The sequence below is a fragment of the Danio aesculapii genome, chromosome 23 (genome assembly GCF_903798145.1).
Source record: "Danio aesculapii chromosome 23, fDanAes4.1, whole genome shotgun sequence".
NCBI lineage: Eukaryota > Metazoa > Chordata > Actinopteri > Cypriniformes > Danionidae > Danio > Danio aesculapii.
The window spans coordinates 1442331-1464791 of NC_079457.1; the positions used below are offsets into that span (position 1 = coordinate 1442331).

At 38.7% G+C, this 22461-nt stretch overlaps 1 protein-coding gene across 1 annotated transcript in view; it reads left to right on the forward strand.

Annotated features, from left to right (window-relative positions):
- The first annotated feature begins 1511 nt into the window (after window positions 1-1511).
- Window positions 1512-22461, forward strand: part of ctc1 (CTS telomere maintenance complex component 1) — a 56189-nt gene continuing 35239 nt past the window's right edge. The window contains exons 1-7 of the mRNA XM_056449325.1: window positions 1512-1688; window positions 5351-5511; window positions 6911-7148; window positions 7622-7830; window positions 8439-8565; window positions 17506-17820; window positions 21212-21340. Coding sequence (XP_056305300.1) covers window positions 1647-1688; window positions 5351-5511; window positions 6911-7148; window positions 7622-7830; window positions 8439-8565; window positions 17506-17820; window positions 21212-21340 — 1221 coding nt within the window. The 5' untranslated portion in view covers window positions 1512-1646. The remainder of the gene's footprint in view (window positions 1689-5350; window positions 5512-6910; window positions 7149-7621; window positions 7831-8438; window positions 8566-17505; window positions 17821-21211; window positions 21341-22461) is intronic.

Consider the following 22461-nt stretch of genomic DNA (forward strand, 5'->3'; position numbering starts at 1 on the left):
CAGAGCAGTATTAGAGCACTTTAACGATAAAATAACTTAAGAAAAATACTTTCAGAAGACGGTTGGTGACAGTTGACTGACCTGCATTCGAATCGGCGACGTGAAGCGAGTCATCTCAATGAATCGATTCTTTTCTCTGAATGATTCATTTTACCGGACTTTATAATGTAAACTACACTGTTACGCCAGTAGGTGGCGAAAACGAGCGTCCTTTCAAGTGTAAAAGGCTGTATGAACCTGTAAAGCAGATTGATTAAAACACACGTATTCCACAAACAAAGACTTTATTTTCTTAAAGAAATAAGTCTGTTTATAAAAAATATTTGTTATAATGTGTCTACTCAAGTCCATTTTGCCAAATATTACACACACACATATACATTAGTAGTAGTCATTATTAACTTAAAATACGTGTATAATATAGACCTACACATTATTGGCAGCAATGCATTATCTAATTTCAATTTTGCATTTATATCTTTCATTTAAAATGTTTAATAAATGTTTATAATAATTTACTAATTACATTTACTCTAACATAGCAGAAAAACATTGTGTTTACCAATAACACTAACAATAACCCTAACCTGCTTCTTTTATAAGGATAAAAATGGAATAAAAAGTGTACTTAAACGAAGAGGCACCAGTTCCAAAAAGGCAATGGAGACAGAATAACATAGGTTGCTCAGGTCAAAAAGACAGAATTGGGGATAACAACAACAACAACAAACATTTTAAAAGAAAGAGGCTCTGTTGAACTCATAAAATGCACAGTTCAATATGTGTCTACCTCAAGAACCGGTCTTGCAGTTTTTTTCTTCTTTTGCATCCAACCAAACAGATGAGAGTTGAATTAAAATAGCTGGATTAACGTGTTAATAAATGAAATAAAAAAGTATAGAAATAAAATGTAAACGTGTAGAGCTTGTTTGTTTGCATTAATGCATAATTTGAATGCTTCAGAGTAATGGTTGATTTTTATAATTGCCTTTAATCTATTCGAATACTTTTATTTATTTATGTATTTCTTCATTTTTTGTTTGTTTGTTGTATTGTTTATCTGTTAGAACTCATATTAAATTGCTACCAACAGCAAGTGACAGAATTTCTTTCTTTAATTCCAGTTACAGCAAATAAGTCCTGCAAGTCCTGCAGTAATTATAAACTCCTGCAGGATTTGTCACAGTGTCATAGTGTCAATGTGTCCTACAGGATTTTATAATTCCTGCAGGACACCAGCTATCCTGCAGGGGGCAAACATAAATCCTTTCTGTAAAAGTACTGCATGATTCTAAAACCTGTAGGAATTGCCTGCACATAGTCATTTTGTCCTGCTGGATTTCATAATTCCTACAGGATACCAGCAGGTTCCTTTGAATAAACCTTTGAATCAAAATTCGAAGCAGTCACGTGGGTATAGGCGAAAATGACGCTTCAGACGTCACTGATCACGTGATGATGGCAAAACGAATCAAGCTCCAGTACACCGCTTCACTGCGAGGTGGGTCGTTTTTTGATCCATGCTTCGAAGCCTCTGCGCACAACGTCACATCACTACTATACAGCGTTAATATTGATATTTACACTACTATTCTCTCACATATGAAGGTGACAGGCTTCTCGAAACCCTGTGCTCGTGTTGACGGATGGAGGAGTTTCTAAACCACTTTAAAAGCCACAGCAGAGCGGTATATTACTTTACTTTCTTACACTCACTCTGTTTTCTTTGTGCGCTCGCCATTAATACTGTTCTCTGATCTGTTGTCTAATTATCACACACACAGCTTTGGGTTTATTTTAAGCTTTCCCCCTTTGAGTTCAGGATTAGAATTGACAGATGTATACAATTTGTCCTGTATTTTCCTTCTGCTTCTGTGTTTTGCAGGATCCGAACGGCAGATTTTGTGGGAAAAAAGTTGTTTATATATAATAGCATATATTTAGATGGATTTTCTTAGTATTTTGCTAATTGAAAAAATTAAACAACACTTATTTGTGTGCATATTTAGCTTTGAACTTGATTTATATATGAGCAATTCCATGCACATGTCAAACTTGCAACAGAAAAAAATAGTTTTCACCAAAATAGTGAAAGACTTTCTAAGTTGTTATTGTAGGCTTGTATTTGACAGGACTGTAAAAATACTCAAATGACTGTTAATGTTTTAAACTCTTATTTGATATACCAAAGTCACACAAGTGTCAATTTCACATACGTCACATCCATAAACACATTTTCCTCTTAAATATAAAATAAATTGAGTATTTTTTTTTTTGTTCTGTAGAGAGACATATCTTATCCTTTTATCTTTATTTTGATCCCTCAACTCTGTTATGGAAAAAATAAATAGACGTCCTCAGTATGCTTATACATTCTGTTGGGGTAAAGTTGGTTTTATATTCGCACATTTAGACATTCACCTCAATAATATAATTTCAGAAAAGTATTCTTTCCAAATCCTAAATAGTGAAATAATTTTATCATCCAATGACTGTCAAAGTACAACATTGTTCACAGTTGATTAAATAGAGCTAATGTTGTTTTGGAGCCATATTTGCATGCCATTTCAGACTGAAATATCTAAAGTAGAGTAATAAACAACATAGAGATTGTGTCAGAAGCTGTTTCTGTTCAAAAATGAAGCAATGTGCAAATATAAAAGCAACTTTTACCTCAATATGCATTCTGTTTTTACACACATCCGTAATGCTGGAAATGCTCATATGTAAATTAGATTGTCAATCATTGTTGTCAATGTTATGGTAATTATTATTTGCTTCTATTAATTGCTGAACTCTTGATTTTAATATTTAGCCTAGTTAAACCTTTAAAATGTTGGAAAAAAACTCTGTTACAGGCTTTGTGCAACAGGTCTTAGTGGTGTGCGAGGCAGTAAAGCAGCTCTGTTATAATGTTAGGTGATATGACAAAATTGTCCCATGTTTCAGAAAAAGCCTTAGTATCTGATTTTTTCCTAATGGATGCAGCTCACTGCATCTCGGAACCAGTTGTTAAACTTGAGGGAAATCTTTGTTTCCATATTAAAAATGCACCGTCTTGCTTAAAAAAATGCAAGGACGTTTGCAGTATAGCTCGATAACCCTGCTGTATTCGGAGTAAGTGCAATAAGAGGACCACGCTTGGTCCGGTATGACATTCTGACGGTATGATAACCTTGGATAAAAGTATCACAGATTCACGGTATCGTGATTACTGCTCTAAATATATATCTTTGTTTAATTGTCTGGGTAAAAAAAATAAATAAATGTTGTCCCTTATTTTGGAACTGTAAACATGCACCATTAAAATACTGTATTTTTAATTAGCTGTAAATCGAAATGCAGTAAAACAAACGAGCGCGAAACATGAGCAATCAATGAATGGGATTTTACTGCCTGGAGTAAGAAAACACAGATGCAAGAAGCTGGCAGCTACAAAGTGTGGTCAAACGCTGTTATGTTTGTAAAAATACTCTATATTCTTGGTTTAATTGATAAAAAATACAAATAGCAAGTAAATAAAACTCAATTTGTGTCTGTGGATCACGTAACGACGTGCGGTTAAAAGGCTAAAAAGCTGAATGAAGCAGTTGTTGAAAAAACAGAACTTGCATATACCGTAGGAACGATATGACAGAAAACTTTTCCGGTTTTAAAACCGTGACTTTTCCAAACCGCGGTAAACCTTAAAACCGGTTATCGTCCCATGCCACAAAAGGACACGGTTCGATGTGCATCTTTGTCACCGATGAGAAACACGTGAAGATTGATAGCCAGAATGAATTGATTGATGGACAAAGCCAAAACATATGCATTAAGTCTGCAGGTGCTTGATAACAGCGATCACATATCAGGTCCAAGTCTTGAGTTATTTTTGCCAAGCTCACTTTTGTCCAATGTATTCGATGAGAAAATTTTCGATAAGGCAAAGTCGTGCACGAATAGAGGAGGTATGATGCAGGACAAAATCTGGTTCCACGTCTCGTCCTGGAATATAAGAGTAGGGTCTGACCCCCAATCTTGTTTAATAAGGGAAGGAGAGGTAGAGAAAGAGGAGATCAACCTGTATAAAATACACAGTATACCTTTTTTATCTAAGGGTACTGTAAGTTGAGATTCTGACAGTCGGACAGGCTCATCCACTTCATCAAACTCCGTCTTTTAAAATCTAAATTGAAAGTGGAATAAAGCAGTCTCATCATAAAAGCTGGCGTATCAGCTCGCCGCTACATTGAAAACATGATTCGATTCGTGCCTTCTGATTGGCTCTCGGGATGTAGCGGCTTTTGCTGTCAAAGGCAAGTGGCGTTTAGCGGTTTTGCCAACAAAATGTTATTTCTGAATGCGCTGATGCTGGGGTTTGGAAGATTAGAAGCAAATCTATTTGTTGATGGTGTACTACATGCCTAAAGAATTCACTCAATGCCATAAGCTAAGTTTAGCGGCTTTTGCATCTGAACTCTTCATGTGCACTATTAAATGTCCTAGTAGGTAAATGTCCACAGCGTTGAGTTAGAATGTATATGTCATGGTAAATGGCTTCAACGTTTTTTGTGAATTTGTAAATATTTATTGTGTAACCCGGCGGTCCAAGGTCATCCAACCCGCTCCGAGTTGGTATCGAACTGGACCTTCCGCATGGGAGTCGGGTGCTCTAACAAGGAGGCTAAAGACCATGGCCTCTAGCGTCTGTTGCTAGAGCACCTTTAGAGGTCAGAGGAGTGAGGTTTACCTGCACAGCACTTACTAGCTGGCCTCCGTTACAATTGCTACACCTAATATTATTGAGGTCATGTCCAAGTATTGCACAATAAGTCGATATATTGATTATTGTTACAGGCCTCGTTGATGGCAACCAAAGAAATCCTTACATGCAAAGAAAACTAATTAGTTCAACTAATCTAATCAGTCCAACATCTACATTAGCAGGAGGATGAAGATGAAACCAGGATGGACATTTAAGCAAGACAATGGTGCAAAACACAGCAAAGGAGACTCTCAGATGCTTTCAGAGAAAGAAAATCAAGCTGTAGAATGGCCCAGCCAATCACCTGTACCGAATCCAATAGAAAATACGGAATAAAGCTCAGATTTGATAGACGAGAGCCACAGAGGCATCAAGATTTACACTCTCTGTTGAAGTCTGTGAGAAACTCACACCTGAGCAATGCATGAGTCTTCATTCAGTTTTTGTGTCTTCAGTTTTTATCAAAATCTGCTTCAAGTCCAGATCAACAGCTCCTTTACGAATATAGTTCCCAGGAAAAAACATGACTGTGTTCAATGCTTATTTTACCCGCTGTATGTCATCATATCACACTGCCCTACTGATGTGTGTTTGTGTGTTCAGGATCAGCGCTGGCTCTCTGCAGTGTTTGAGGCGGTGCAGCAGCAGTTTTCTCCACTCCTGGACTCTGATGGGGTCTCTGTGGTTCGTCTGGCTCAGTCTGTGGTGGAGAAGGTTCAGAGAGCCGTCGGGTCAGACTACACTGATTTACCTGTGAGCTATAGGTGAGTCTGACCACCACCACCACCATCTATTTAAACAGCTGGATCATCATTTACTCACACTCAAGCGCTGCTTAGCTTTAATGAATATTCAAATATGTCTATCCACATTTTCCTGGCGAGGTTTAAATCCTCATGTATATTCAAACATGTTTTCCGGTCAGGTTTATGTCCTCATGAATATTCAGATATCTATATCCAAGTTTTTCTGGTCACGTTTTTGTCCTCATGAGCATTCAAATGTGTTTTGGTGTTTTTCTGGTCGGGTTTGTGTGCTCATGAATATTCAAATATGTGTAACGATGTATTTCCGGTCAGGTGTACGTCCTTATACAAATATGTGTATCCACATTTCTCAGGTCAGGTTTATGTCCTCATGAATATTCAAATATGTGTATCCACTGATTTCCGGTCAGGTTTATGTGCTCATGAATATTCAAATATGTGTATCCACTGATTTCCGGTCAGGTTTGTGTGCTCATGAATATTCAAATATGTGTATCCACTGATTTCCAGTCAGGTTTGTGTGCTCATGAATATTCAAATACGTGCATCCACTGATTTCCGGTAAGGTTTATGTCCTCATGAATATTCAAATATGTGTATCCACTGATTTCCGGTCAGGTTTTTGTGCTCATGAATATTCAAATATGTGAAATATTTTTAAATGTGAATCCATCTAAAATTGTACAATTTTTATCAAAAGGTTTTAGATTATTATCATTATTATTTATGTATTTTACCGTGTATATTATTTATTGCTGTTGATTACTTTTAATTGTTTGAATATTTTTAGAATTATAGAAAATTGGTATTTATAAAATGTGGTAAACTTGATCTATTTTTATTTTTTGCCATGACATAGCCATAGAAGCTGACATGGCAATAAAATTAAAACTCTCTTTCTCTATTCAAATATGTGTATCCACTGATTTCCAGTAAGGTTTGTGTGCTCATGAATATTCAAATATGTCTATCCACTGATTTTCAGTAAGGTTTGTGTGCTCATGAATATTCAAATATGTCTATCCACTGATTTCCGGTCAGGTTTATGTGCTCATGAATATTCAAATACGTGTATCCACTGATTTCCGGTCAGGTTTATGTGCTCATGAATATTCAAATACGTGTATCCACTGATTTCCAGTAAGGTTTGTGTGCTCATGAATATTCAAATATGTGTATCTACATTTTTCCGGTCAGGTTTACGTCATCAAGAATATACAAATATGCGTATTCACATTTTTTCATTTAGTTTAAGTCCCCATGAATATTCAAATATGTGTATGCATTGATTTCCGATCTGGTTTGTTTGCTCATGAATATTCATATCCCAGTTTCTCTGGTCAGGTTTGTGTCCTCATGCATATTCAGATATATGCATCTCTGTTTTTGTGGTCAGGATTGTATCCGTGTCGGAGCTGATTCGAGATCAGCGAACCGCCTGCTGCAGCAGCCTCCACTGGAGCTCCGCCCACTACCGGGACCAGGCCAAGAAGGCGGAGCAAATGCTGCCCAATTATAAAGCACTGCCACGGGACAACCTGCTTCTGATTGGCTTTCTGTGTGACGGACGGGCTGACGGGACGAGTGAGGGAGAGTGGCGAGTGAGAGACGCAGGAGGGAGCGTCCTGTGTATGGTAAATAACAATAATAATGTAGAAACATCATCAGGTGGGGGCGGAGCCTTGTTGATGTAAGCATGAATAAATCTACATTCCAAAAACTCTTTATTCATCCATTCATTTTCCTTCAGCTTAGTCTCTTTATTAATCCGGGGTCTCCACAGCTCAATGAACCGCCGACTATTCCAGCTTATGGTTTACACAGTGGATGCCCTTCCAGTTGCAACCCAGTACTGGGAAACACCCATACACTCTCATTCACACTCACACCCATACACTACAGCCAATTTAGTTAATCAGTTCCCCTATAGCGCATGTGTTTGGACTGGGGGGGGAAACCGGAGCAGCCGGAGGAAACCCACGACAACACGGGGAGAACATGCAAACTCCACACAGAAACACCAACTGACCCAGCTGGGGCCATGTGTCATCTTTACTGTGTGTGTGTGTGTGTGTGTGTGTGTGTGTGTGTGTGTGTGTGTGTCCAGATGCTGAAGTCCTCCTGTCTCTGGCTGGGGAGGCTGATGCTGTTTCCCACATGGAACTACATCCCCCAGAATGCACCTGGAGCAGCGGGTTACCTGGAGGTGGTGGACCCTCCAGTGTGCGTGACCCTGGAGGCCATGACCTTTGACCCTGGCGGAGCCCTGACTGAGGTTATGAGTGTAAGACACGCAGCTGAGCTGCTTGCACACAGGTGTGTGTGTCTGTATGTTTGTGTCTCTCTCTTTGTGTGTGTATATATGTGTGTCTGGATGTCTGTGTGCATATCTGTTTGTGTGTGTGGGTATATATACGTGGATATACAGTATGTGAGTGTGTGTATGCGTGCATGTGTATAAATGTGTGTGTATGTCTGTCTGGATGTGTGTGTGTGTGTGTGTATATGTGTGTCTCTGTGTGTGCATGTGTAATTGTGTGTCTGTCTGTCTGTGTGCATGTCTGTGTTCGTGTGTGTGTGTGTGTGTGTCTGTCTGCATGTCTGTGCGTGTGTATGTGTGTGCGTGTGTGTGTGTGTGTGTGTGTGCGTGTGTGCGCGTGTGTGCGCATGTCTGCGTGTGCCGTTCATGCATGTGTGTGTGTGTGTGTGTATATATATATATATATATATATATATATATATATATATGTATATATGTGTGTGTGTGTGTGTGTGTGTGTGTGTGTTTGTACTTTTGTACTGTATATATCTGTGCCTGTGTGTGTGTGTGTGTGTTTTTGTATGTGCTTGTGTGTTATAATCAGAAGATTAATGACTGTGTGTGTGTGCGTGTGTGTGCGTGTGTGTGTGTGTGTGTGTATCAGCTGTGAGGATCAGGTGTGTGTGGGTGGGCAGGTGTGTGTTGTCGGTCCTCTGCTGTTCATCTGTGGGAAACGCTTCTTCTGCCTCGTCCTCAGTGACGGAGGGTCTTCGGTGGCGCTCTTCATCAGGGTGAGTCTGAAAACACTGCAGTACATTATATTCAAATAAATCATTTAAACAACATTAAAATCAGACAGATTTTATTATGAATGACAGATATATTAATGAATAATCAGTTAAAATAGGAAATCTGCAAATATAAAAATACTTTTACCTGTTTTATTATGTTATTTCTATAAATACATTATATATTGTAAATATTAGTCTACATCATGGATGATCTACACCACATAAGATTAACATCAGTTCATGTCTGTGAGTTCAGACTTAAACAACAGTGATTAAATTATTATTATTTTATGAACACACACACACACACACACACACACACACACACACACACACACACACACACACAGTACAGCTATAAATCAGTTATCTTTTAAATAATTAGTCAATCAAAACATCATTTTTTATAGATTTTTTTCTTTTTTTTTTAACAGTAATTTAAAAACATAAAAAATTGTTTTAATTAGTAAAAATATTTGATAATAAATGTTTTATTATTGAATAGTTTTGTTGTTTTAATAAGTAATTTCTACCATATTAATGATCCACACCAAATGCTAATATCCAGAGTTCCCGCGGGGTCTTAAAAGCATTGATTAAGTCTTAAATTTGATCATCTCAAATTAAGGCCTTAATAACCTTGAATTTGGTATCAGAGTCTTGGATTTCTTTACAAAGGGCTTATTTTATTTATTTAGTTTTGCTTTTGCTAGGTTTAAAGTAAATACTACAACAAAATTAACTGTTACTACTGTAGGCTAATGAAAAAATCATGCAGCGTAACGTTGAGTGCATGTCGCGCTCCACATCATAGCAGAAAGAGCGCCGCCGTAGCTTGAGGCGAGCGCTAGTATTTACAACGCTCCAACTGTGAGAACGCAGAATCTGTGCTCAATTCCACTGCGTGTGTAATTCACTGACACTTACAGCAGAAGCTCTTATTTCACTGCGATTGAGAGAATGAAAGTAAACCCTCTCTCTCGCTCCCAAAAAGGTCTGGGGCTTCATGTACGAAGACTTGCGTTGAATTCATACTAAAACATTGCGTATGCACAAAGCTGTAAATGTGCGTACGCAGTAAAAAGATCAGATGTATGAAACACTGCGTACGCGAAATCCCACACATATTCTCTTTGTATATCCGAATTAACGTAAAACTGAGTGCACGTGCGCAAAACCCCTCCCTGACTCCTCCCCCGTATGAATATGCTAATGACTGTACTTCGGCAAAACCAAACGAAAAAGCAACGCAAAAGCAAGCAAGAAGAGAAACTGTGAACAGAATGTGAATTAGAGGTGCTCCTATCAGAGGTAGACCGGAGATAAACGGTGTTATTTGCAAGTTTTTCTTCCTGAATTAAAAACAAAAGAAATAAATAGAGTGTGAGAGTTTAGCTGACGCGGTTAACACAGTGGCGTCTGAACATCGCACTGAGTGGATTACTAAAAGAAATAGTCTGATGTAAAGGTGTAAAATTTAGTAGTATCTTTAACAGCGTGAGTGGCGTAGCTTGCAAAGCGCTAAACAGCATGTTTTGACACGCTCAATCATGAACCCGGTTCAAATCCAGCGTCTGATAAACTCAATCTTCTTTTTCCCCCTCTACATATCAGATTTTGTCTACTCTTCATCTCGAGGAAGACAAATAGGAATCATTAATAAGTGTGTGCATCACATATTATTTGCACATTTATTGAATGGAAATGTTTCTGATTCACGTATGCAATTCAGCTTCAGATGGCGCCTTTATAGCAATGTGTGTGCAGTCGATCGCTCCGATTACATTGGGAAAACCGGCGATCACTGCAAGCTGTGCTTTAATGTTTGGCTGGTCAACTGCATGGTGTGGAAACCTTATATAGCTGCTAGACATGCGGATGATCCCGTCCCATACAGCTGCCATTGCACGGCTCAAAGATACTTTATAGTGTGCAATTTACATAATTGCCTCTAGGAGTCACTAATGGAAATAAAACACACACACAAGAAATCCACGTACGCCAGACATGAAGCTGGCGTGGACCGGCACACATTCTCACGTTCATTTCATCATAAGTAAATCCAAACGAGAGCGTGAAATCTGGCGTACGCAGCGTTGATGCATGAGGCCCCTGGTGATTTGCAATAGGAATTTTGCACTGTTCTTTGCCAGCAAGAGTGTTTTTGTTTAAATTAGGATAGGTTAGGTCTTAATTTCACAAATACAATATTCATTCATGGTCACAAGTACTCTTTTAATAAAAAAAAGAGATTTGTATTGATTCCAACCTTCTGATTGGCCAGGCAAAGTTAGCTATCTGGAAGGCGTACAGAGCTTGGAAGATCAGGAAGTTAATGTAATCATGTTGTTTAAAGCTTTTGTAGAATCAAGAATTGGTTTAGAATATGAATATTATCAAATAAACAGTGACGAATTGAGTTTTGAAAAACAATGGTGGATTAACAAAGGTTTTGTGTTTGTGGAAGACAATAATAACATTTTTTTTGACTGGGAATAAGATAAAACATTTGGTTTTATAAATGAAATGGTTTTAATTGTACATACTGTAAAATAAATAGCTTTTTAAAAGTCAAAGGCTTCTCTCACTGACTGACTGTGGCCCATTTGACCTGCTGGCGGGACTTTTCCTCTCCTCTCCGCTTTTACAGTGATACTTCTGGATAGAGGTCTACTGTACTGCGGGAACCGACCAGATTTCTTGCAGCACAGGAATACATTTCAGAATAAAGCGTGGAAGCGGTTGGTAAATTGTTCCAGAGCAAGCGCGCGCGTACGTGCGTGCGTGTGTGTGTGTGTGTGTGTTTTTATGTGTGTGAATGAGGGAGACCGCAATGCTGAGTGTCGCTTGCTTCGTGCATTGTGTTTATATGTGTGTGTGTGTGTGTGCGTGTGTGTGTGTGTGTGTGTGTGTGTGTGTGTGTGTGTGCGCGTGCGTGTGTTTATACAGACAGCCTCCCCCCCCAAAAAAAAATATAAAACTGTGTATGCACTGAGATATCAAATTGAACCGGATCGATGGCATGATAATCGTAACCATGAGACCAGTGTAGGTTCACACCTCTAATTTCTACATTAGAAGCATTGCCACCACAGCCAAGGAACATCCTATCTTACTGTGGCTCAACACCAACTCTACGGCAATCGCAGTGAGAAAAAGCCACAAGCAGAAGTTGACAGGACTGGAGAGTGGAAATTGCAGCCAAGGCAGCAGAGCTGCGAAGGCTTTAGTGTTCAACACAAAGTTCAAATTTATTAGTTTATTAATAATCGAATGTGTTTTACGCTGTTGCGGATGTATTAAATATAACTGATAACTTAAATAAAATCTTTTATTCAATTCAAGTAGTCACTTGTACATCATTATTTCCTAGGGTTCAACATTTATACAGATTTGACATTTTTCCCTCATATTACTGTCAGAATGGGTATGAATTTCAATTAAAATGTTGTGAAAAAGGTCTTAAAAAGACTTGAATTTCATTTGGAGGATCCCGGGGATATCAATTCACTTCTGTTATTTCAAACGTAAATAACAGTGATCATTCATTCATTCATTCCTTTTCTTTTCTGCTTAGTCCCTTTATTTATCTGGGGTCGCCACAGGGGAATGAATCGCCAACTTATCCAGCAGGTTTTTTTACGCAGCAAATGGCCTTCTAGCCACAACTCAGTACTGGGAAACACCCATACACACTCACATGGTTTTAATATTCAATGATTTTATTGTTGTTCTATATAATTCTATATATTAAAGTAATTTCTACTTGAATAATGATCACCAAATGCTAATATCAATTCACTTCTGTTATTTCAAACTCTAAATAACAGTGATTAAATTATCATTATTATTATTATGGGGCGGCATGGTGGCGCAGTGGGTAGCAGAATTGCCTCACAGCAAGAAGGTCGCTGGTTCAAGCTCTGGCTGGGTCAGTTGGTGTTTCAGTGTGGAGTTTGCATGTTCTCCCCGTGTTGGTGTGGGTTTCCTCCGGGTGCTCCGGTTTCCCTCAGTTCAAACACATGCGAAATAGGGGAATTGGGTAAGCTGAACTGTCCATAGTATATGTGTGTGAATGAGTGTGTATGAGTGTTTCCCAGTGATGGGTTGCAGCTGGAAGGGCATCCGCTGTGTAAAACATGTGCTGGATAAGTTGGCGGTTCATTCCACTGTGGCGACCCCTGATTAATAAACTGACTAATCTGAAAAGAAAATGAATGAATGTTATTATTATGAACACACACACGTAATACACGTATAAATAACCTGTTACAATCCTAATTAAAACATTTTAGAAATATGTAATAATAATCAGTAAAATAATAATTTAATCATCAGTTGTAGTAATGAAATTTGCCCTGCGCGCTCGCCATTTACAAAAAAACTTTTTTGGTGTGTTAATCTAGTCAGTAATATTGTTCAAAAGGTCATGATTCGCACTCGTTAAATAATTGCTTCCTACAATTTTTATTTTACATTCTTCAGGTGATGCAAAACACAAACGTTTTGGCGTAATGCCTTCCTCAGTGTGTGACAGTCCTCTCACTCCACTCTTTTGTCCCACAATCAATCACACACGCTTATTTCACACAGTCACTATTTTACAGAACCAAAGCGAAGCTGCAGTGGGAAGAAACCCGGAAGTATAGGACCAGCACTGTAAACATTGCAGGAACATGCTGTGGACTATAAACCTCCAGCTGTTGCCGAGATTTCAGAATGCAGAAATGGTGTAAACATCCCTTTAATATCATTAAGTTCAGTTTAATTTAAACTATTAAAAGCAATTTAGCGTCAAACAACATCACTTTAAGAGTAATATGCTCAAGTGTCCTCCTAGGCTTCAGTTCATGGCACCAGTTAAACACCGTGGGGACGCTTCCCTGCTTCAGCCTGTGTCACCCAGTGAGCAATAAAACCCTGCAGTCCTCTGTAGCACACCCTCGTGTTGTCTGTAAGTGTTGTCCCGGTACTGAAGTTTTAAAAACTTCCATTTCCTGCTAACATTGAAGCGTCGCTGAGCGCGTTTATAAACAGCGCTGATTTACCATAGTATTCACCATTGCTCATCAGTTTACCGCCCTTCACCCAGTGCAAACACAGGAGCATGAACATACATGAACACTGGAGCTTGAATGAGCCGTGAAGATCAGTCGAGTCATCAAGCAGATAGCTCGGCTCGTCTGTGTGTGCTCTGTAAACAGCAGAGGGTGAACTGATGACCTTCTCGGCCAATCACAATCATTTCTGTTGAGCACATGAACACAATGGCCAATCAGCGCTGTTTTAAGAAAGCCATTAGCAGTGCCTTAAATGTTAGCGGGAAATGGAGGGTTTTTCTTTTAATTCAGTATCATGACGAGTCTAATATAGTGACAGAATCAGTTCGTTAGCTTGAGTCTGATAAATGGCATCTAAAATGTGTGTTTGGGAAAGAAAACGTTAGCTAACTAGTGCTATTTCCCTTAACTTAGCTGAAAATGAGCTCTGATATCCCTTTATATTTTCATCATTCATTCAGAACGGACCTTCGGGTCACTCGGAAGGCGGTGAAATGATAAATTAGTGTCACTTTCTCTTCGCTGATAAGATATAAAGTCAGGTACACAACATTCCAATGTAACTCCCAGCGATACTTCCGGGTTTCTTCCCACCGCAGCCTCGATTTCGCTTCTAAAAATGGCGGCTGTGTGAAATCAGTCTATTGCGTCACTAAACTGCCACTGATTATTAAAAACTCATTTTCATTTCAATATACTATAATTAACCACACGAAATATCACTCGAAGAATGTAAAATAAAAATTGAGCAAATCGATTATTTAATAATCAGTTAAAATATGTACAAAACTTTTTAAATATTATAAATAAATTGTTGTTCTAATATTCTAAATAGGGTTGGGCTGAAAGATGAGGTCATCGCCAATGGCTGATGACATCATGATGCTGAGCTGGCATCGCAATCCTTCGCACTGCCCCAGTCACAGCAGCAACCCGCTCACGAAAAATACACACTCAGACTACGTTTACACTAATACGTCTTAGTTTGACAATGGTATTTTAGGGTGCACTCACACTATGCTATCCGAACCGTGCCCAGGCCAGTTTCCTGGATCATTTGAGAAGTGTGAGTGCTCTGAATCAGGCTCTGAATCAGTTCACTTGGGCTCAGGCGCGGTACACTTGTATTGTGAGTGCAAAGCATGCCTGAGCTTGAAACTGAAGACGTGACGTGACTTTTAAGGGACTGTTTGATATGGATTTATTAATCATTCTTACTGTTTAATGAACACAGAGTGTCGTAGTTTATTAAAGACACAAACTCCTCACTGCACGTCAGCTCCACCTTCAGCAAACCTCCTAATATCTGCAGCACGAGGACTTTATGATTATTTATGAAAAAGTGGCGGATCTGTTCGGAGAATCATTTGACTGCGTGTCACTGCATCCCAAACAGCTAAACCGATATAAAGAAATGTCCACGGTGCTGTGCGAGAGCGCTTCTTAAACTGAACAGTCACATCATCAATGATGTAAGCGTGCTCAGACCCGAATGCAATATGAGTTTGGGCCATCGGGGGAGACGGGAGGGGTGGACAAGCTTGCTTCGGCACGGTTCAAGGCAACTGTACACAGTGTAAGTACGCTCTTAGAACAAAAACAATTCACGTCCACACTAGCGTTTCATCTAGCATTTCTGAAAAGCCCTCCCTCCACACTATACTGCTGAAAACGCACATCACGTCATCACACACACACACACACACACACGCTCTGTCATGCGCTGCAGCGTATGCGCACGTCTGAGCTCCAGCAGTCAGCGAAAACCCCAGAGAGCAGTGCACGTCAGACAGTTTGTCAAGGATGTTCCGCTGGATGGCGTCTCACTATAGTTGGTAAACGTATTTAATTAATCTTGTCTCTCTCTAACGACTCTTCAGCCTTTTGAATCTATCAGGTAACGTGTCACAGCGTCAGTACACCGCTTCAATCTTCCGCTTTCGTGCTTGTGCTTGGTCATTTTAGTAAAAATCTCAGATACAGTTGGTTGGTTCCTGTTGGTTGTGCACCTTTTTGTTTGTGTACGGCATTATAAGGACACAGATCACTCTGCCTATTCATGCTAGAGTCCCACAGAAAAGGTGATTGACAGGTGGTCATTTGGGTGTGACTTATCTTTATTTATTTATGATTTGTTTATGTGTAAAACAAACACCACGTGGGTCAGGTAGTTGAAATGGTAAGATACAAATAATTAATTCGCCAAATTAACCCTTCGCTAAGCCACACCTGAAACAGTCACACACCAATCGTGGCTTAGCAATCGTGGCTACATGCAAGGAGGTCTGTCATGCTTTCGAGCGAGGGAAACAAGCTAAGGTGTTGTGCATATGGATTGTGCAAATCTGATAGCCGGTATCCTAAATATTTAAGCAGGGTGGTGGAATTATTGCCTTTTCTAAAACCTCAAACCCAAGTGGAGAAACACCAGCGTGGATCAAGCTGTGTGGGGCACTAAAAGAGCGGGGTTAAGTTGGTTTTGTTTTGATATTCCTGACACATTCAGTGATAGACCGACAGCAGTAACTCACACCCCTCTTACCCTAAACAGATCTAAACTGTGTTTCCTACGAAAATACAAAGCAGGTTCTGTTTCACAGCGACTTTTTCTTTTTTTCTGCTCGATATTATGAGCACTGCTCCGTTTAAAACCTCGCAATAGTAGTCATACTAATAGCAGTCATATTTCCATCTGCTTCAAGCTACGAATATTTGAAATGGCATATCAACACAACAAAACCGGGATGTGATCACTTGTGATCAATAAACTTCACCCGCAGCTGTTTTTCAGTCATTTTTATCCCTCATGTCCACGTCAGAGCTACAGTTCACTGATGTTTTCATCCGTTGTCTAGAGATTTAGTCGTTATACCGGGTTAGTGTCTGCTTTTATATTTGGTGTGGGATTAATATTTGCTGATAGGGAAAATCTATCTGTTCACTTCTGCTATAAATACTTGGATTTGCTTTTCAATTTATTATTTTTTTCCACTGTAATTTAGAATAGAAACGGTATAAAAGCACACAAACATGCTAACAGTTATAGCTACTGTACATTGTTATGGGTCAATGATGCTAATATTCGGCACAAATCCATCAGTTTCCCCTTTCTGGCTGCTCTTTCTATGAATGAATTATGTTTCCTCGTTGGTTAGTAATGCTATATTTCACTGCACAACATTAATCTATCAGGGTTTCTGGCTAAAAAAATAGAGAAATCAAGGTTTAATTAGTTATTATTAGATTATTTGTAAATGTCACCTCTCCTGCTGTGCATGAAAGCTGTTGAATGGTCAGCGCATCAGCGTATGAGGTGGCTAGGCTAACCTAGCTTCAGTTTTGATTGTTATTTTCTAATTGGTTGCCTATTATGTGGTGAATATACCACTATAATGCATACTACAGTCCTTTTTTTGTCTCGGATATCTCACCTGTTCGCCAAAAAATGACTAAATATATCCCTGGGAATGTCTGACACCGGCGCATACACATTGTAATAGACGTGCCAGGCATGAAAGCTTGACAGGCGTAGCAACAGGAGGGCGGGGTTTAGCGAAGGCCCACCCCTAGTTCTAATATTATTTTTATATCTAAGTATATACTTGTATATACTTATAAGTATATACTTATATACTTATATTATACTTATATTTAAGTATATACTAAAGTAGTTTCTACATAATTCATAATCTACACTAAATACGATTGACATCAATTTACTTCTGTGATTTCAAAGTTAAACAACAGTAATAATTATTATTTTTACAAACACACACACACACACACACACACACACACACACCCACACACCCACACACCTATAAATAACCAGCTGTGGCTGTATAACAGTCTTTATATGTGTGTCTGTTGTGTGTCTCAGGAGCCGAAGCATCAGTACTGGAGGCAGTGTGTGTGTGTCGGCCAGAGTGTGTGGATCTCGTCTCTGCGCGCGTGTTCGCTGCACGGGCTGGAGGGACGTCGCGTGTTGACTGACAGCTGTCAATCACGCCTGCATCCACACACGCCACTGCAGGAGGACTCAGAGGAGCAGGACACACACTCGACTGCAGACGACACACGCACTCCTGCAGACGCCGCACACTCACTTGCAGATGCCACACACACACCTGCAGACGACACACACTTGTCAGGTCCTGCGGTCAGAGTCAAACGATCCACCATCATCAGCTTTAAGGTGAGACTTTCTGTTCATTAATTATGTTGGGAATTAATGATGTGCATTATTATATAATAATTCAATGGGCTGGAGTGCATTATTCTGCATATACAGTTGAGTCAGAGTTATTAGCCTGTATATTTTTTCTTCAATTTCTCTTTGGGTAAAGAAGGAAAACAAATTTCAACACATTTCTAAACATAATAGTTTAATAACTCATTTCTAATAACCCTAAGGGAACCTAAGGCTCGGGAGCCACGTGTGGATCTTTGACTAAAAATATGTGGCTCTCCAGCTGTCTCTCTTCAATAATATTATAAAGTAAAAAAATTAGGTCCCACTTTATATTAAGTGTCTTTAACTACGCTGTACTTGCATTAAAAAATAAATACAATGCACTTACTGTGTTCATAATGTATCTGAGAACACTTGTGGTGCTCTTGAGTTGGGATAGGGGTAGGGTTATGGACAGGTTTGGTGGTGTGGGTAGGTTTAAGGGTGAGTTAAGGTGTAAGGGATGGTCAACAGTGTATTTACAGAAGTTAATTACAGATGTAATTACATACAGGTATTTAATCAAGCATTAGTGCACAGTAAATACATGTAATTACACAGTAAGTACATCGTAACAAATGATTAATTTCTGTGTACATACATATTAGTTAAGGACACTTAATATAAAGAGGGACCAAAAATTATAACTGTCTCTAAAAATCAGTTTTCTATTGAAAATACTATTATAATCCCCCTTTATATTGTATTTTTTACAGCAAAATAGGAACTCCGTTTACAATAAAAGGATTTTTCAACCAATGCACATGTGTGGCGTTAAACACGCTGTGGTTTAACTTGAATCGTGACGCCAATAAAGTGCAAGCAACTTTCATTTCTATGGTAACCTCATGCAAATTCAATCAACATTCATGAGTGGCGATGGCAAAAAGAAAAAAATCTTTAAATTGTCCTTTCTTAATACACTGTGATGCATCATATTTGCTCATTTTTGAGTTGTGCATGGACACAAATAAAGGTATTGTTTATAAATGAATAAAGGTTTTGTTAGATGCACCCCCCCCATGGCTCTTTAAAAAATGCATTTAATAAAAAAAATCAGAAATGGCTCTTTGCTAAAAAAAAAGGTTCCTGACCGCTGTAATAACTGATTTATTTTCTCTTTGTCATGATGACAGTAAATAATATTAGACTAGATATTCTTCAAGACACTTCTAAACAGCTTAAAGTGACATTTAAAGGCTTCACTAGGGTAATTAGGGTAAAGTTAGGGTAATCAGGCAAGTCATTGTATAACAGTGGTTTGTTCTGGAGACTATTTAAAACTAATATTGCTGAAGGGGGCTAATAATATTGACCTTAAAATGGCTTCAAAAATATTAAAAACTCTAAATTGTGAGCTGGTTTGCTATGGCAGTACTCCACTATTTAGAGAAGGGTCTTAAATGCGGCCCGCAGGATGATAGTTTGTGGCTCTGATTGATTTATTTTCTTTTTAATTTTTTGTGAAAAGTTTTTTTCATCTTATTTTTTGTCAAAAAAAATTTCTCAAATTTCTTTATTTTTATTTTTTAAACACAAAATAAGATAAAAAAAAATGAATAATTAATAATATAATGAATTTCTTGTGGAAAACCTGATGCGGCCCAGACTCACCCAGACTCTGCCTCCAGCGGCCCCAGGTAACTTGAGTTTGAGACCCCTGATTTAGATCATTCAGCTTAGGGCCCTCAAATGTACAGGGCTGGCCCTGCTACAGAGACATGTTAATAGGCTAATAACTATTAGGACAGGTGGGGCTTTGTCAAAGTTAATAGCCTGTGTATTTGTCCCTCAATTTCTCTTTGGGTAAAGAAGGAAAACAAACTTCAACACATTTCTAATCATAATAGTTTTAATAACTCATCTCTAATAACTGATTTATTTTCTCTTTGTCATGATGACAGTAAATAATATTAGACTAGATATTCTTCAAGACACTAGTATTCAGCTTAAAGTGACATTTAAGGCTTCACTAGGGTAATTAGGGTAAAGTTAGGGTAATTAGGCAAGTCATTGTATAACAGTGGTTTGTTCTGGAGACTATTTAAAACTAATATTGCTGAAGGGGGCTAATAATATTGAACTAAAAATGGCTTCAAAACAGATAAAAACCCTAAATTGTGGGCCGGTTTGCTATGGCAATACTCCACTATTTAGAGAAGGGTCTCAAATGCGGTCCACAGGATGATAGTTTGTGGCTCTGATTGATTTATTTTCTTTGTGTTTTCATCTTATTTTTTGTCAAAAAATTCCTCAAATCTCAATTTTTTATTGTTTAAACACAAAATATGATAAACAAATTAGAAATTAATAATTAATAATATAATTAATTTCGTGTGGAAAATCTGATGCAGCCCAGACTCACCCAGACTCTGCCTCCAGCGGCCCCCAGGTAAATTGAGTTTGAGACCCCTGATTTAGATCATTCAGTACGGGGCCAGCCCTGCTACGGAGACATGTTAATACATGGCTGTCAATCAATTTGGTGGGCGGGGAAACCGCACTCCTACATCACGTTGTAGTTGGCCTCGAAATCTGAGGGATTTGGATCCTATTTTAACATCAGATAATTTAAAAATAAGACTTATTGTGTTTCTATCGCTCCAATATGACCTGGACACACTATACTACACACACTTCTGTCCAAACAGCTTACAGAAGATGATTTTCATCATAGGTGCCCTTTAATGTTAGTGCCAATTCGCACTATTAACTAGTGGATTATTACCTGCATTTCGGCTGTTTATTAGCACTTATAAAGTATGATCTTATCCTACATCACTAATCCTACCCACTACCTAAACCCAACGACTGCCTTGTTTACTATTAATAAGCAGCAAATTAGGAGTTTGAGTTAAAATCATAGTTAAGGGTTTAATAGGCTAATCAGCATCTTAAAATGAAGCTGGGAAATCATGTTTAAAGTATAAAAGTGGTCTATATCACCTGCATCAAACATGAGTCGGGCAGTCCGGTGTGACCTTTGACTTGTGTCGTGACTGTTTCTATAGGGTCTGTTGTTCAAGCTCACATTAACAGCACTTTGCTTTTACATTTGACACTGAATATAATCTGTACCTGAGAAGATAATTGTTATAGCAGTATGTGGTGTTGGGTTACAACAAAAACAGATTGCGGGATATGTAGTTAGGGCACTGTGTAAGGCCTGCTCACAACAATGATACACATATTTGCTTCCACACTGACAAACAAACAGTAATGATCTGTTTATTTTTAGTTTGTGCATTACCTTTTGCATTACCCCTTTATAATCAGCAGATGTGTCATCAGTGTGCTGCTAGTGCATCGTGTAGAGCTCGTGTAATCTGTCAAATATGTGTAATCTGTTTGACAGGGTACTGTCATGAAGATCTTGAACGCAGAGGCGGGGCTTTATGAGCTTGACGGACAGGTGGGGCTTTGTCTGGCCTATCAGCCTACTCAGAAATGGGGCGGCGGCTTGAGGCCAGGGGCGGAGATTCAGGTGAGTGTGATGATGTCATTGTCACTAGAATCAACATGTCTCTGAATCACAAACTCTTATAATATTTTATTTACTTTAGCAGAATAAACTCAGGTTTTAACCATTTTAAAGGAGCAATGTGCCAAATTGACAACAGGATATTGCAGTCCAAATTCAAAATTCATTCATTCATTTTCGGCTTAGTTCATTATTAATCAGTGGTCGTCACAGCAGAATGAACCACCAACTTACATAGCATATGTTTTTACACAGTGGATGCCCTTCCAGCTGCAACCCATCTTTGGGAAACACCCAAACACTCTCATTCTCCAAATTTAAATTCTAGATAGATTTTTTTTCTTTCACCCGGCCCCTCCTCTAACTACTCGATGCACAGGCATGTTGCCAGATTGAGGACACAAACAGCGCAAATGTGCCTGTCGATCGAGCCTTTCAGCACATTTCCACTGGCATGTTTGTAGCGTAGTGAGGGTCTTCTGTTCATTCATATGGAAGTTGAGCATAAACATCCACGCAGTTCCTTATGGGATTGAAAGCGGCAGGGAGAAAGCGCTTAGAGAAGCTGGCGTAAGAACATTTCATACAGCCCAGAGCAGTAGTGTAGCATTGCCAGCGGCACTGAGCATAGATTTGACACTGTGGTGGAAGCTTACTGTAAGCTGCTCCACTAAGGTTTGCTTTAGTAATATTTGCTTTATTTGCTCATTTAAAACCACCTCATGTGGATTTGTATAACTCTGACTCTGTCCTTCTGCATGCAATGAGAGCCTTTATGGCTAAAATGAAAAATGCTGTTTCACCAAGGCAACTCCAGGTGCTGGAATATCATTGGTTAACCTGGCAGTGGGTGGAGTTACATAGTTATCTGACTTCAGCATTGTTTTTTAGAGAAACAAGAATGTTCACTTAGCATGTTTCTGAAACATCTGCAAACATATGATGGTATTTTTATTACGGCTGCAACTAACGAATATTTTAATAATCGTTTAATCTGTCGATAGTGTTTTCGATTAATTGATAATCAGATAAAAAAAAAAACAGCATTTATTTCCAACCCTTTATTCAAAAACAGAACTAAAATCTTTTAAAAGTGCACACACATGTTGTCCTTAAACGTCCCT